This window comes from Barbus barbus (assembly GCF_936440315.1).
Source record: "Barbus barbus genome assembly, chromosome: 48".
Classification (NCBI taxonomy): domain Eukaryota; kingdom Metazoa; phylum Chordata; class Actinopteri; order Cypriniformes; family Cyprinidae; genus Barbus; species Barbus barbus.
The window spans coordinates 4,585,205-4,602,207 of record NC_136726.1 but is presented as its reverse complement, the minus strand read 5'-3'; the positions used below and the strand labels follow the sequence as shown (position 1 = coordinate 4,602,207).

Below are 17,003 nucleotides of genomic sequence, written 5' to 3'. Positions count from 1 at the left end.
TTACAGTTTTAAGCAGTGAAATGCTTACTCTAAGGAAAGTCTATAAAATAGGGTACGGTGTACTTCACAAGTTAATTTTTCACCAGCATATTTTAAATGACAATGCATTTAGGTAGACAGATAGACACAGTGTACCTGATTAACAATTATAGGAACAAACTAAGGTGTTTCATAAATGAACTATTATTATTTAACAAGTGTAACTAGCAACTTGATTCATGTGATGTGTATGCTAGGCACTGCTTGCTTAAGAGGAAAAATGCATGCCTTATTTATCATCTAAGTCCATTTTCAAAAGTTGCCAAATACATTTTAAAAATAGCTAAATTTGTTGCTAGGTGCTTTTTGGAAAAAAGTCTAGGGTAAATTAGTCTAAATCTAGCAACAAAATTGCTAAATTGGCAACATTGCTAAAAGTTAGGCTTCAGGAGTGAGATTGGTTGGATGAGGGAAAGAACATTAAGGTAAAATACGACGACGATTACGATTTTGTTTAAATTCACTAATTACAACGATTCATACCCGTCATACACAGAAACCTCAGCCTGTAATCACAAAAGATTGGTTTGGTCAATCCTGATCATCGCTGAAAAAAGTACCAGATACCACGTGACCAAAACCTACGGAAAGACTATAAAGTTACATGTCTAAAAAGCCTGAAATTTTGAGAAGATTTTAGGAGAGGAGAATAATGTTTATCGTATGTCTTTAAGGTAAAAAAAAAATATATATATATATATTCATGTGCTAATTTTATTTAATTTCTTTATTTTCTTAAATATGTGGGTAGATAGTATTTATAGAGTTGTAACTTTTTAGTTTTAGTTACTTTTTCTTATTTGTAAGTCGCTTTGGACAAAAGCGTCTGCTAAATGACAAAAGTAAAAAAGTAAGTAAAGTAAGTATATATATATATATATATATAGAAAGCGGCAAAACATATTTAATTATTTGTATTATTTTTTTTAGAGATGAATAAAAAATACGAGCAATATGAGCTGCTGACACAACTCCAAAAACTTTAATACATGTCACAAGGTAAAATAGAAAAGTTTTAATTTGGACCATCGCAGCTGACCAATCAAGCGCGTCCAGGCCGCTAAGCCCCGCCCATTTAAGAACCCCATTCGCTGTTCTCATTCCGACGCCGCGTGACGTCACGTCATGATTGCGGAAGTGGTCCAGCGAGATTATCGCAACGTGAATTTGCTATAAAATAAATTTGACTGAGAAGTTGAATGAGTTGTTTTATTTGATAACAGCGAGTCCGCGATGGCAGCTCTTAAATACGCCGGAATGGATGACACAGACAGTGAAGACGAGCTTCCTCCCGGCTGGGAAGAGAGATCCACTAAAGACGGATGGGTTTATTATGCCAAGTGAGTGTTTGACACGCACACACACACGCACACACTCTCACACACACACACACACGCACTCACACGCACTCACACACACCTGAGATAAACATGTGCGTTTACACTTTTCATATGTGCTGTTAATACAAGAAAGAGGAGAGTGTTCCTGATGTGATTTATTGAATGATTGACACATAATTAATTTCAGCCATGAGGAAATGAAGACTCAGTGGGAGCATCCCAAAACTGGGAAGAAGAAACGCTGTGCTGGAGGTACAGTGTTCATTAATAATGGACTGTGATAGTAACTCTTCTATTGAACTCGATATGATTAAGAAACATGAGTGAAGTGTGAAGAGATTGGCCTGTTTTGGTATGCAGTGATGAAGAATAAGTAAATTGCTGAATGTATTTTATTTCATTTGATTGATTTTTTTAGATTTGCCATATGGATGGGAGCAGGAGACCGATGATAAAGGCCAAATCTTCTATGTTGAGTGAGTTTTCTCATCATAATTTCACTTTATGGACTGTGATTGAACGAAGTATATTCTGCAGCAATCAATTATTATTGTGCTCAACAGATTATTAATTAACTTTTAGTATATGTCTCCTAGCTTTAAAGGCTAATTAATAATAAATTAATCTTTATGCATTTGACAAAATACAGTTTTAGCACATTAAATATTTGCATTATTTTCTTCCTGGAAAATGATGCTTGTACACGAGAAGATAAATGCAATCATATTACAATTATAAATACAGTGATAAATGGATTAACAAATAAATAAAATTGTTTCAAAACTTTTTTTGTTGTATTATATTATATTATACAGTATGTATAATTTTTTTCAGGGTATAAGTCCGTTATAATATAAATAATAATAATAAGGATCGGATCATAAATAATTAGCAAAACTAAATCATTAAAAATATATGGAAAGAATTGGCATATTTATTATTATCATTAATAATAAATATGCCAATTCGGTAGTCTGCACTACACCTATTTAATAATAATAAGCTAAAATAGAAAACTTTATTTATATCATCACACCTGAGCTATTAGAGAGTTTCAGGTCACTAAGCCCTGCTCATTTAAAAATGCGTGTAAAGCGGCATGAAACAAACAAAAAAGATCTGTGGGAGTTTTTCCTGAGTAATCCGCTTTGTGAAATTTAAAGTCAATCTCTGTCTGTGACCAATATTTACTAAGATTTGATGCATAATGATCCAAAAAAATTCAAAAATAGTTAAAAGTTCACAAATAAAATATATTGTTTAAATTGTTACTGCCTTGAGTTATTATTTTGGAATAAATGTAAAATGCTTAAAACTAACTTGATGGAATTCATACTTTGATTACATTATTAGTGTAAAAATATAAAATAGATTTTTTTTTTTTTTTTGTTTGTTTTTTTTAAGTAGTTATTTTTAATGTATTATTTACCTTAGAAACTGTGACTGGGACATGAATTTACATTTGATAAAAAAAAAAAAAAAAAAAGTGTGTATATAAGTGCTGCCAACTGATTAATCGCATTCAAAATAAATGGTTTTGTTTACATAATGAATGTGTGTATACTGTGTATATAAATACACACACATACAGTATATATTTTGAAAGTATTTATGTTTACATGTATATATTTATATTCATATAATTGATATTATATATAAATATTTGCAATATATAAACATAACATTTTTCTTAAATATATACATGTGTGTGTGTGTGTGTATGTACATACACATAATAAATACACACAGTATACACATACATTAAGTAAACAAAAATGTTTATTTTTGATGTGATTAATCACGATCAATCGTTTGACAGCACACACATATATACATATATAAATATAATAATTATATATAAATGCTAATGTTTCTCTGTTCTCTTCTTTCTTCTCATCAGCCACATCAACAAGCGCACAACATATTTTGACCCTCGGCAGGCCTTCACTGTTGAGGACCTGCAGGTGAAACCCAAACGCTACGACGGGAACACCACGGCTCTGGAGATCCTGCACGCTCGGGATCTGTCTGACCGAGTGGTGCTGATCACCGGAGCAAACTCTGGCATCGGTGAGTCTCTGATCCATCACAGTCAGCACACCTCACACCACACGCCTGCTGCATTATTACCGAACTACATTACAGTGTGTGTCCAGCAGGTGGCACTACAGGATTATTAATGTGTTCTCACTGAAACACCAGTCAACATTATTAGCATTTAAATGATCAGGTGTTGGTGGCTTAAATGGACGTCAGTCTAAAATACTTTAGAATCACTCATAAATGCTTTAGACTGATCTGATTGAAAGATAATCTAAAGCATTATTAAACCTTTACTGATGCTTTGCTTTACTGATCTCGTTTATTTATTCATCCAGCATCTAAAGACATTAAAGAATCCAGCACCATTATAATAACGTTATATCACATAAATTATGACACACACAAAAACTTACAATCAATAAACTTTTAATATCAGTACTTTTCACACATTTCAAAGAATAAATATCTGAATTTATGATTAATAAAAATGTTTTTGAGTGCCACTCCCCCAGACCTGTCAGATGTTTGCGATTTTGTAAATTTTTTAACGATAATATGTTGGTCTAAACCTAAAGTAATCTTGACAGGTTATATATGATTTGAAAGGTTTCAGATTCTAGTTTTCATATTTGGTGATTGTTTTTCAAAGAAATAACAGAGCAATAGATATAGTGCCAAACACACTTTTATTCTATACGTATGTTTTTATGTGTTTTAGAGAGAGAATTCAAATCAAATATTAAAGTTACTGCCCAAACTATTTCTGAATAGGATGTCTACTTCATAAATATTAAAAAAAAATTATGGAAATATATAATTCAGAACACTTATTGTATATCATCTAGTGGAAAAGTTTGGTACTGCATCCACAAAATTGTACTAAAAAGTAAATTTTTTTGAGACATCAACCTAAAAATTGGCACAAAACTTGTTCAGACGATTGGCTTTGATTTTCTTGAAGATTTGGTGGTAAACATGTTTTGTAAAATTGATATTTTATATAAAAATATATATTTTTATAGTTTACATTTTCATACATTTAAACTTCTATTACTTTTTATAAATGTACTTTTATAACAGTTTTATTTACTTCTACAATAACCTGTGATGTTTCACCTTTAAAAACATACCAGTCTTAAGTCTGCTCTGAAGTATTCGAGTTTTATAACAATTCTAGCCGGAAAAGTCATTTTTATTTCTATGCTCAAAAACTGTGACTTCCAGTTAAAAGGCTAAACGGTTTTGTTTTCACAAACTTTGAAATTAAAAAGTTGTTAAACTCATCAAGGCACTGACACTAGGAGGCACTTCAGGACTAGAGTTGAGGAGCTCTGAAATAAAACAAAGGAATTTGTTATTTTGCTTGTATTTCAGTTGCTTTTGAATGGATGCCTATGCGGGTCAAATTGACCCGTGAAACTTATAATAATTTCTGTATGTACATGTCAAAACACATCAGCATGTTGTTGTGTATGCATGTTCATGACCCTAAATGAGAAAAAGTAACACAACTTCAAGAAAAACAACGAGTTAAATTGTATTTTAGATAGATTTAAAAAAGAAATGATAGCTAATTTTTACCATCTTTGGCTGACAAAATATTTTTCTGTATTGAAATGAGTGGGGAAAAGCTACTTTTTTTGCTTCATAGGATAGTAAAAAACCAAAATAACAAAATAAAACCAAGAAATTTTATTATTTTTGGTCTGTAGAGTTGCCTTAGACTTAGAGCATTAAAATTGGCGGGTCAAATTGACCCGGGAACAGTACGAACATAACACTTTTTTTTTTGACATGTCAAAACACATCAGCGTGTTGAAACTTTGCATGCATGACCCTAAATGAGGAAAAGTCACAAAATGTCAAGAAAAAAAAAGTTAACTGATATTTCTGATAACTCAATCAAAACGGGTCAAATTGACCCGGAACAGTACATGAGAGTTAAACTTGTATTTTTTTTTTTAACAATTTTTTTTGTCATCTGCAGATTGATTTTAAGTAGGGGGAAAAAATCAATTTAAATCGGATTTTTGGTGAAAAAATCTGGGATTTTTTTCCTTAGGCTATATCGCCCAGCCCTTTTTACAGGCTGTGAGTCTGAAGCGCCAGACTGTCCTTGCAAAGTTGGCAATGCCCCACTTTATAGAAACAGCCTTGGTGCAAGCCAGCATTGTAGACTACTCTCCCAGGTTCAGGAGATAGTCCTCTGTGAAATGCGCTGCACATGCTCTAATATTTGGGTTGAACTGTTCTGGAACTGTGTTGTAAATACAACTTAACAATGATTTCTAGTGGTGTTCTCTTTTGGAAGCCCAAACAAAGTACTTTCGCTTTCACAACGAAACACAGCATCTCCACGACATATACATTTGGGCGGTGTTATGAAAATCTCCCCACATAAATGAGCCATTTTAGGAGGGCGTAGTCGAGTCTTAACTTTTATAAAGAATATCTCTTGGGTTTTGAGACTTTAGTCTTTGCAACTTCAGGAATCTTATCTATACATGAACAGCTTGTTTGTCTCTCTTTCTCCAAAGAAAACTTGAAATTGCATCAACCTTTCATGTTACAAAATATTTATATTTCAAATAAATGCTGTTTTTAGCTTTTTGTTAATCAAAAATTCAACTGTTTTCAACATTAATAATAATCAGAAATGTTTTTTGAGCAGTAAATCCGCATATTAGTATGATTTCTGAAGACTGGAGTAATGATGCTGAAAATTCAGCTTTGATCACAGGAATAAATGTCAATTTAACAGATATTCACATAGAAAACAGCTGTATTAAATCATAAAAATCAGTATTTTGGTATTATTTATACATTTATAGTATGAATTTTATTTTTATTGCACTTGTGTAGTTTTTGTTAATTTTTTGCAGTTCTATTTAGTTTTATTTCTTTTAGTCTTTTAGTCATTACTTCATCTCAATTTATTGTACTTAGCAGCCAAGGCAACATTTCTTTTCATTTGTTTTTTCATGTCATTTTTAATAGTTTTATGTTTATTTAACAATTACACCATTGATAATAATGTATTTTTTTTATCAAATAAATGCAGGCAGGTTAAGCATTCTTCTTTCAAAAACAGTAAAGTGTTTTTGTTTTTACCGACCCCAGCTTTTGAAGTTTGACTGTAGCATTTTGAGCTCCCTTTATCATATTAAAACATGTTTTACATAATTTCTCCCTAATGCAGAAAATGAGAAGAGAAATTAAATGAGTAGTTAGATGATATAAAAGGAATATGAAAAGGGACAAAGTAATTACTTTGAATTTAATTCTAAGACATTCATATTGACATTATTAAGTTTTGATATTCAAGTAATTCCAGTAATTTTAATTTATAACCATGATGTCCAAATTTTTTTTTTTATATAACGCTTTTCATTTTGGCTGCATCTAACCTTCACATAAATCTTAACACTTCTTGATTAATGTATTTTATATGTGTATGTGTATGTATATAATATTGAAATATATTGCATATTTATATTATTTATTGCATTTAAATGATAGTTAATGATTACAGATACTATATTAGATATATAAGACACACATGCATCTTCTGATTAGTTTTGAGGGATTGTAGGGTCACATGATTGAACACTAGAGGGCAGAGAAGCTCTGTGTGTGACTTTATCAATCACTTTTGCAGCAATCCGGCCAAATTTGAGCATTCCTTCACATAATATGACAGAAAACTAGAAAAAAATGAACTGTTTTTATTAGATTGCTGAATAGAGTAATATTACATAATAATCATTATATTGCATGACATACTTTAGATTATTTGATTAATATATTACAATAATTTCACATATATTTTAAATGTTAGATGGCAGGAGGTCACATTTACAAATGTACATTTATTATTTATACTTTATTCTCCTTTTTGTTTTTGGATATTTGTCATTTATTTGATTGAATTTGCTTGAAATAATTGTAGGTATTTTAACCAAGATAGCGTCGTCTTGTTGAATATCTGTCGATTATTATGTTCGCTTGCACAAAAAATGTCTCTGACGCAATTTTATAAGGCTTTTATTGCACACTTTAGTTGTGTAAATTCTTAAATACTATAGACTTATTACCATATTTAACTTATGACCAAACAATAGTTGAACATGTAAGACACTTGGTCCATTCTTGTTCTAACATGTTTTTATCATATTAGAGGTTCTAGTTAATATAAGTGTTTTGTCATTTACATTTTAAACCATGAAGCATGTTACTGTTTGAATAGCTGTGGCAGTAATATTTGTCTAATAATAAACCCCATTATATGGTAATTAGAGTAGGAGGGGTTAGTATGCTTTTATTAGACTGATACTCGTGCTGGATTTCATCAGACTGTCCACACAGAAACACACTCACAATCATCTCCCTACCAGTTTGATGGCGATAATGGAAACAGATTCTCTCTCTCTCTTTCTCTCGGTCTCTCTCTCTCTTTCTCTCGGTCTCTCTCTCTCTTTCTCTCGGTCTCTCTGTCTCTCTCTCTCTCTCTCTCTCTCTCTCTCTCTCTGTCTCTCTCTCTCTCTCTCTCTCTCTCTCTCTCTCTCTCTGTCTCTCTCTCTCTCTCTGTCTCTGTCTCTGTCTCTCTCTCTCTCTCTCTCTCTCTCTCTCTCTCTCTCTCTCTGTCTCTCTCTCTCTCTCTCTCTCTCTCTGTCTCTCTCTCTCTCTCTGTCTCTCTCTCTCTCTCTGTCTCTGTCTCTGTCTCTCTCTCTCTCTGTCTCTCTCTCTCTCTCTCTCTTTCTCTCGGTCTCTCTCTCTCTTCTCTCGGTCTCTCTGTCTCTCTCTCTCTCTCTCTCTCTCTGTCTCTCTCTCTCTCTCTCTCTCTCTCTCTCTGTCTCTCTCTCTCGTTAACGTGTTCTCTGGTTGTGGCGGGGTACACCTGCACCCGTGCATTGATCCTGTGGTGCGTGTTTGACCCCGGCTGATGCCTCCCATTCATTCCCATTAGCGACTTGGGCGCTTTCCTTAATTCTCCTCTATTGAACCAACTAAAAGTTATTTACAGTCTCGAGCGCCGTTCACTTCACTCAAGCGCCCCGTCACAACACACCCAACAGCGTCTGACCTGAGACCTGTGCACATGCTTCAGCGCAAATCTGCTGTTTCCACACCAAAACACTGGATTTATATTTATACACACACATGTTGGTTTTTGTGGTTTATGGGGACTCTCCATAGGCGTAATGGTTTTTATACTGAACAAACTGTGTGTGCTATTGCCCTACACCAACCCTACACCTAAACTTAGTCCTCACAGGAGACTTTGTGCATTTTTAGATTTTCAAAAAAACACCATTTAGTATGTTTTTTAAGCCTTTTGAATTACGGGGACATAGGCAGTGTCCTCATAAACCACCTTCATATTGTAATACATCTGTCATACCCATGTCATTATACAAATTTGTGTCCTCATAAACCACATAAACATGCGCACACACACACACACACACACACACAATAATAATAATAATAATGATTGTGTGTGTGTAATATATATTAGAGAGAGAGAGGGCTATGTTAATCATTAATTATATGCTCAATTTCTGAGTAAAATGCATGGATCACAGCTTGTTTCTCTTGCTTGTTTATATACCAGCATTACATACTGCATGTTAACCAATGCATCACACTTTTTACATGTTTCATATTTGTACTGCATGGAAATGTACTGCATGGAAAAACATCTTTGCAAGATTTCCTATTTAAGCATTTTACATAGACCTCCTAGATTAACACAAGTTTTATTTTTCTCAGTAAGAACCATTACCTTCTTTCATGAAGTCACAATTAAATCATTAGTGATTTATTTGGATCCACTTTTTCTCCATTCTGATGTACGTTGTCTGGCCGGTTTGTGTTTTGACGTGCGCTGGAGTCAGTGTTGTTTTCAGCTGAGCGTGTAGCGTGAGGTTATTTTTATTGAGCAGGTGTAGCGCTGGATGCTGGTCGCCTCTCGGCTGCCGGTCTGTGATGGTGATGGATGCTCTGTGGCGGTCACTGTGCTCTAACGGGCCTCTGTTTGTCTTTCTGAGTCACAGCGCCGCAGACGTGGATGCATGTGTACATTTATGGACTTCTATATTTATTCTGTTCCTATCTTCAGTTCATCAGTTCTTATGGATGAGGCAGGTAAACCAGTGCAGTCTCTGTTATTCACTAGAGGCAATGCTTTTTTTGTGCTCTACCCCTTGATACAGTGAGAATTCAAGCTAGATAAAGAAAATATTTAAAGGTCTAGTGTGTATTTTTTTTTCTCCTACTTTAAATAAACTTTAAATATGTTTCTCTGAGAAGTGTGTAAACACTGTGGCTTTGATGTGATTTGCTTTCAGAACATCGCTTTGTTTGTTTTAGATTTCTTCCTTAACCAGTAGCATGATTTTGGGGCGGGATTATCTGTTTTTCTAACCGATGGCAGATGGAGGCAGTATTCAGAGAAAACTGTTTGGAAAAACATTATTTCTGCAGTTTTGTTTGAAACTGAAGTCACAGTTTCGCCTTTAAATCTAAAAGATCAAAACAAACATTCAAAGCCCTGTCTGTTTAATTTTTAAGTGCGTTTAAAACAAAATCCTTTCTCTGAGATAATAAAAAACGTTATGTTTAACTGTTCTTTTTTTCACAAGTTTGCAACAAAAGCTGAAAAATATTAATAAACCGTCCCCTCAGTGTTAACTAAAATAAATAAAAATAGTTTTCGATTCGTCATTGAAATAAAATATAATATAAATGTTACATGAAAAGCTTTTACATGAAAATGGCAAGCGACTGAACTAAAATAAGGTAAATTGAAGTTGCTAAAATTACTAAAGCTAAATAGAAAAAAATTAAATTAATTATATATAAAGAAATAAAATAATGAGATTAAAATTAAAAACGACAATTTGAAAATAAATTCAAAACACTAACAAATTATATAAATAATACTAAAATAAGACCGGTTGTATGGAAGATAATAATAATGTATTTTAATTACACCTCAAAACATTTCAATTTTCCCCTCAATTCTTCATTAAATTTTAGAAGCAAGGGCATTTTCCTCATATTTCTAATCTAATCAAGTAGTTTCTGCTTTTCCTAATTAATGCTATTCTCAGTATTATATAATGTAGAAATGCAATGGGGGTTGAAAAATCTGGTCTAAACCAAGACTCAGTTTGTTCCCTGTAAGAGCTCGCCGTGAAACTCATATCGTTGTTTTGTTTTGCAGAAAGCTCCGTGTCAGAACAGGAAATGGAGAGCATAAGGTGGCACAGGGGATGAATAACAAGCCGTACTGACGGGAAATCTTCAGTTTTATGTGCCTTGATAAATGCCATACCCGCTATGTATTTCCAGTTTAATTGAATTTTGATGGCTGTACGACCGTGTTTCTGTGGCCTCTCACCAGGGTCGAGTCGCTGGGTCTCTCTATCTCAGCTAAAGGTAGAAAGAGAAGTGGTTCTATGGGTTTCCTTCTTTAGATAAAGCGAGAAGTAGATGGTTTGTGGTGAGCTGGTAGATTGAGGCAAATTTGTTCAGCATAACTGTAACTAAATTGATTCAGACCTCTATATTAAGCACGGGTGCCCTTATGCATTAAGCGAACAGTAATTTTGACTTACTTGCGTATTTTAGCAATGAAGTAAATGTAGCCTTGCCCTCTGTGAAATATCATCGGGCCAAAAACCTCTACGTAACTTAATGTTTAATATGAAATATATTCTGATTGGCTGTGATTGTCATGATGTGTAGCACTTGAACCAAAGATACTATAAGAGGTCGCTTCATTTGTTAATGAACCAATTAACCGCAATTACAAATATTAAATGTTTAGAAAATGTAGTTTTTGTATTAAATATTATAATTTATATTCCTATCTACCTACCTACCTGTCTACACACATCTATATATACACACATAATAAAATTTATTAAAACGTATAAATATTTGTATACAAAATGTATATTATATTGAACTACAGATTATTATTATTATTATTACATAAAAGCCAATATATTGTAAATGCATTTATTTATAGGTTATATTTGTATGAGCAGTCTCTCATATGTTTTTATAAGAAGTAATGTTCACAATATAATCGGGGACAAGAATTATACATTTGAAACTTTTCCCACAATTAGGTAAGTAGAAAACAAAACACAAACTTTAGGCTGTTTCTTTTATTTCAGTTTCTCTTTAATCTGTGCCTGTGGAGCCTGTTATTGATATTGAGTGTCAGAGGAAATAGAATCTGAGGCTTTTAATGTGCATTTCTTGTCCGTTTTTGATGAATCTGTTTATCGGCTCTGTAATGAACACCAGGTATGGTTGGTTAGTCAAATTATTGAGCATTATTAACCTAGGATGAAATTCACAAAGCACGGAAAAAACTGATGTAACATGCAAGAAAATTACAACTGGGGATAAAAGGTTCGATAATGATTACGATCTCAATACCACCCGGGTGAGCAGCCAGAATGCACATGTATATGTGTTTAAGGCCTTTTACTGGCTTTTAAAGGAGGGAGGCTTTTCAAAACGAGGGAGGAAGGCCTGAATGTGAACTCAAGTGGTTTATGGATCACTTCGCTTTTACTATTTTTCCAAGAGCGGAGATATTAAAGTTGCATGATGACTCTTTGCTCTCTCTTTAACAATGGCAGTGATGGAATTAACGGCGCTCCCGCTTGGCTATCAGGGGCCGGGCCAGGAGGCTGGCGTGAGGGGGATGCCGTGGGGACACCATGACCGTTGCAAACCTGCGGCACGATGAAAAATGACGTTGGGATTTAGCCGAGGCCACTTGGGGGTCAAAGACGCAGTACGTGAGGGAAGGGAGGCAGAGGGCAGCCGGGGGCAAAAGCAGCGGTGGTAATAACACGGCGTGGGGCTGGTCAGGTGGAACTCTGCTCCTCAGACTCCTGTAATTACAAACCATACATTTCACTTTGGGCCGTGACAACATCTCCCCCAATCCCAAATGAAGATAGGGGGTTATTAATGGCAGAAATTAAGGTTCCCTACACACTGACGGAAGCATCACACTTCTTGTTTTAACCCCAAAATATATGCTTCACCTCACCTGCTGTCTCTGGCCCCGCCCCCTGAGATGCTTCACGACCATATATGGTTATTAGGCTTGCCATTGGTCTGATAAACTGGTAGCCCCACCCCAAACTCACACATTTGTTGAGCCAGAAGTCAGCAAGTCGGATCAGTCGAATAAAGCAGAGCAATTACGGTCAAAGGTCAAAAGTGTCCTCAAGAGGTGCTATTCTGAAATATCACTAGCTGAATTTGAATTTTGGTCACTTACTTTAGCACCACAGTGCAATATATTTACAAGTATGTGCACAAGGCCATGCTTCTTTGTGTTCTTTAACTCATTAAGCTCTAGTGCAGGACGGAGCAGTTGCACAGTAGTTGGCACATGGCAACTCTTGGCACGTGTTCCTTAAATTTTAAGCTGTGGTGCTCATGTCTGTTCTTCACTATAAATCTGTCTATTAACGCAGAGTAAGCCATAAAACAAAAATGCTTCTCTGACTAACAGTTATCCACATTAACAAATGCACACTTTAAAAAAAAAATGTGTATTGTTATATAAAAATATAATATTTTGATATTTATATAGCTACAGATTGCATTGTTAAACACTAAGGAGATACTATATTCAATCTAGTGCTTGGGTTGTGTTCTTGAAATGTTGAGCTGTGGTGCTCGTGTGGATGATTCAGGTTCAATTCTGGCCTGCAACATTTACAAATCCCACTTTCTCGCTCTTTTTTTCTGTTCAAAACAATTTGATAAATCTGCCTAATAAAGCAGAAAAAACCCTTATAAAATAACAATGGAGGACATAATTCTGAGTGATGAAACAGAAAATCAACGAGAATCATGTTGTCGAATTAGTGTTAATCTGTCCGCTCTGTGTTTATCTTGGATTATTGCCCCATCCTTCACTCTAAAATGCACATGTCCACTAGAGACCAGGATGTGACCTGCAGAAGAACTAAGTAAAACAATAAAACCATCAACTGAGCCAGAGGTCACCTCTGGAACATCCCGTCTTCATGGCATCCACACAATGCGTTATACACCGAAGCGTGCTCTTTAAGGTTAGAGGGTTTGTTCAGATCACTGACCCTCAGCATGAGCAATAATATGCTTGTCTAAGCAAACATCAGTAAAATTCAGTGCAGTAATCATGTTAACTGACTGACAGCCATCTTTTTATTTTTCAATGAAATGTCATGCTAATTTAGTTGGATTTCTCCCCCAACGTGTGCGGGGTCTCTCTGCCTCTCTTTGAGTCATTACGTCCAAATTAATGTCAAGCCCCTCTTATTTTCCATATATAATACATGGCGGGTCGCTGTTGTCGTTAAACATGTTCTAATTTGTTCTCCATTACAAAAAACAACAGTGTTGATTAATTCACACTTCAAGCTGAACAACAGCCATGATTTTTACAAGGTGACTGCGAGTTGCTCTTTTGATCAACGCTAATGCGACACTTTTTTCATTAATGTGACGAAAGCGCAGTGCTTAATTGTCATATTATGGATTTGCTAGTAAATCGGTATTTTGTTTGGTGGATTGCTGGCAGGAAAGGCATCTAAATTCTCACGTCTCTTGTTTGTATTTTGGTGTCTGTTTCTCGGGAAGGAAGCCCCTTGTGCAGATACACACGGCGTTCTCCATTACTCCTAATAAGGTGTCATAAAATTGAATTCCATGCTTGGTTTGTCAGAGAGGAGTTCTTATCCTACTCCAATTTTGAGTTTTAATGGGTAATACTCCTTAGCTCTCTCCTCACAATTAGGCCTCCTAGTTACCTTTTAATGAAAATCAGATTAAAACATAATCTAATTAAAGTTCATTTTAATCCACGATATCGTCCCGAGTGTCTGTGGCTCGGAATCACGCCGGCACACTGTCAAACTCGGTTAGTTTGCATAGAAGAGGAAGGCCAGACTATCAATCAAGGGTTTTTACATATGCATGTGTGTTGGAAAACTCGTATGAAGTGCATTTCCGATCCCATTCCCTCTCTCTCTCGTTTTCAGTCCAGGGTAAATCTCATGAACGCACGCCTGGGGCACATTCACTTCAAAATCAGAAGGAAATAAAATTGTATGCAGTATATATTTCAGCTGTATTTAGGCTTAAAAAAAGTCTAATTGTTGTACCATTAAGATATTTTTCAGAATATTATTTGAGCCCATTTCCACCTTTCATATTACATATTTTTTTATGCCTTTATTTTCTACATTTTAATTATTCTTGTTAAATTGTCATTACATCATTTAATTATTTATTCATGCAGGGTAGCATATGCTTTTTCAATTACCATGAGTTGCTTTGACTTGCTAAATTTGATTTTTATGGTTTTACATAAATTAACAAATATATAATAAAAAAGAAAAAAAACCTGCATTCATACATGCATACACACATACTTGCATACAATACACACATAAAACAAAATAAGCATCAATTAAAGACACTAGACATGCTGTCATAATATATTTATTTTACAAGCCATTAATCACTATAGTAATATGTATTTATTTATTTAGACAAAGCCACTCACAGTCACTAAAACAGAATATGCTGAAGCATTTTATGCCCACTCTAAATCAATCGGTCAATCAATAATTCATAAAACTGGTCCTATTTATTGTAATACATGAAACATTTCTTTAGCATTTTTTTTTCTTTATTAAAGTAAATAGAACGTTTGTTTGTTTATTCCACAAATAATGTAACGATGAAATTGAAAATGTAAATTCTGGCTCTAATAAAGGCCTCAAAATAGGCTTTGTTGATTTATGCAAATCTTATTTCTTTATTTTAATTTAGAGGTGAAATATAAGCCAGCAATGTTCAGGTTTTTTGAGGGTCGCTCTCCTTTCCTGTGCATAAAAATAAAAAGGGCCGAAATCATTTAAAAATTATTGCTGGATCTGTTTTGGTCTTTGGGAATGAATGGTGCAGGCCTCACATTATGAGTGAACTTAAGGGGAAAAAGTGAAGCGAAAAAAAACTGACATGCATGCAAGTGTCACTCACAATCAGTGACAGCTGTCAACTTTCATATCCACTGATACCCATAATTCCCAGCATTGGAGAGGGTTCACAGAGCGATGGAGTCATGCCTCTCTGTTTGAGCCGTGTTGGCCTGTCAGGTCTTTTCTGAGCCATGACAGTGTAATATGTTTTACAAGCAGAATGGCCAAGGGTTATTTCACAGTCAGAGAGAGCAGGCAGGCCAGCCAGTAAAGCGCCACTGCACGGGGGAACAGCCATGCGGCGACGCAGCACATTTAGTCCACCTGCTGGTTGCTTCCACACTTAGACGAACATTTGAGCTCCCGAGTGTCAAGGGAAAAGCGCAAAGGCCAATTTATTTCTGTCTTTGTGTCTGGTTTAGATTAATAGGAGATTATGACAAGTAGCTTGCAAAGAAAGCGCGTATCTGTTAGCGTTTTCAGCCAGTTTGCTGTAATTAAACTCTGGTTTTAATGAGCAAATTTGGGTCGCATAAATACAAACATGCATCTGAGGATTATGGGTTGAAAAAGCCACAAAGCTCAAAAGTCTTGCCGACAGGACAGCAGTTTCCTTCACTTTGGTGTCATGGAACTCTGCAAATTTCGAGGTTTGACCTTTTGTGTCCTTCGAATGATGGGAAAATAGACCGTTAGCCCCATCTGAAATTCCCTCTGATTTTTTTTAAACTTGATTATTAATGTCAGACCTGCAAACTTGAGCCATTGTTATGAACTTGAGGCTTTTTCTCGCAGTATCTATTCTGAGACACGTGTACCTTTTATGACTGGTGCCCACTCCGGGTAATAAAGTGCTGATGCCAGCTTAAGAGCAACTTTAAGCACACTTTGTGTAATCAAAGGCACAATGCAAAACGGCAGATCAGCAAAACCAGCCAAAACAATACCCCAAGTCCCCCCTAAATATAACCTTTTTCAGTGAAGCAAATGTTTTGTTTCTGCTTTCCCGTACCGTATATATATTTAGATCATTGTTTCTACCTTTCGGGTTTGACTGACCCATTTAGAGTGGTGATTTTGAAAATTAATTTGAGAAACTGATATGAGGCAACCATCAGAGCAATTTCTAATGAGGCCAAAATATCTTTTACGCTCTATGATGGAACGTCTTATCACATTAGCTTTGAAGTGCTTTAAGATCATGGGTTTTGCGAGGAAGTTGATATATATATATATATATATATATATATATAAGACTTTAGTCCCCCTTTAATGATTTATTCTTTAATTTTGTTACTTTTTCTTAATCCATGCTTTTTTCCACTCTGTTTTCCAGTACAAAAAAACCATAATTTCAATTAATCAATTTACTTTAGGAATAAAATTGCACAAGGTATTAAGACCTGCGTCAGAGAATATATATTTTTATCTACGTTGTTTTTTTTTTCTTCACCCCTGTGTTTTTTATTTAAATTATAAATCTAAGTATTTGTTGGGGTTTATGCTTCAAACAAGGGGATGATAATTAGCTAATGAGGTAAGAAAACTAAACTTGATTCAAGTTACA

The 17,003-nt window shown here is 34.8% G+C and overlaps 1 protein-coding gene across 1 annotated transcript in view; it reads left to right on the top strand.

The window, feature by feature from the left end:
• The first annotated feature begins 1,143 nt into the window (after positions 1-1,143).
• The window catches only part of LOC306866713 (WW domain-containing oxidoreductase), a 246,661-nt gene continuing 230,801 nt past the window's right edge, over positions 1,144-17,003 (top strand). Inside the window, exons 1-4 of the mRNA XM_079411998.1 lie at positions 1,144-1,379; positions 1,567-1,631; positions 1,798-1,855; positions 3,280-3,449. Coding sequence (XP_079268124.1) covers positions 1,273-1,379; positions 1,567-1,631; positions 1,798-1,855; positions 3,280-3,449 — 400 coding nt within the window. The 5' untranslated portion in view covers positions 1,144-1,272. The remainder of the gene's footprint in view (positions 1,380-1,566; positions 1,632-1,797; positions 1,856-3,279; positions 3,450-17,003) is intronic.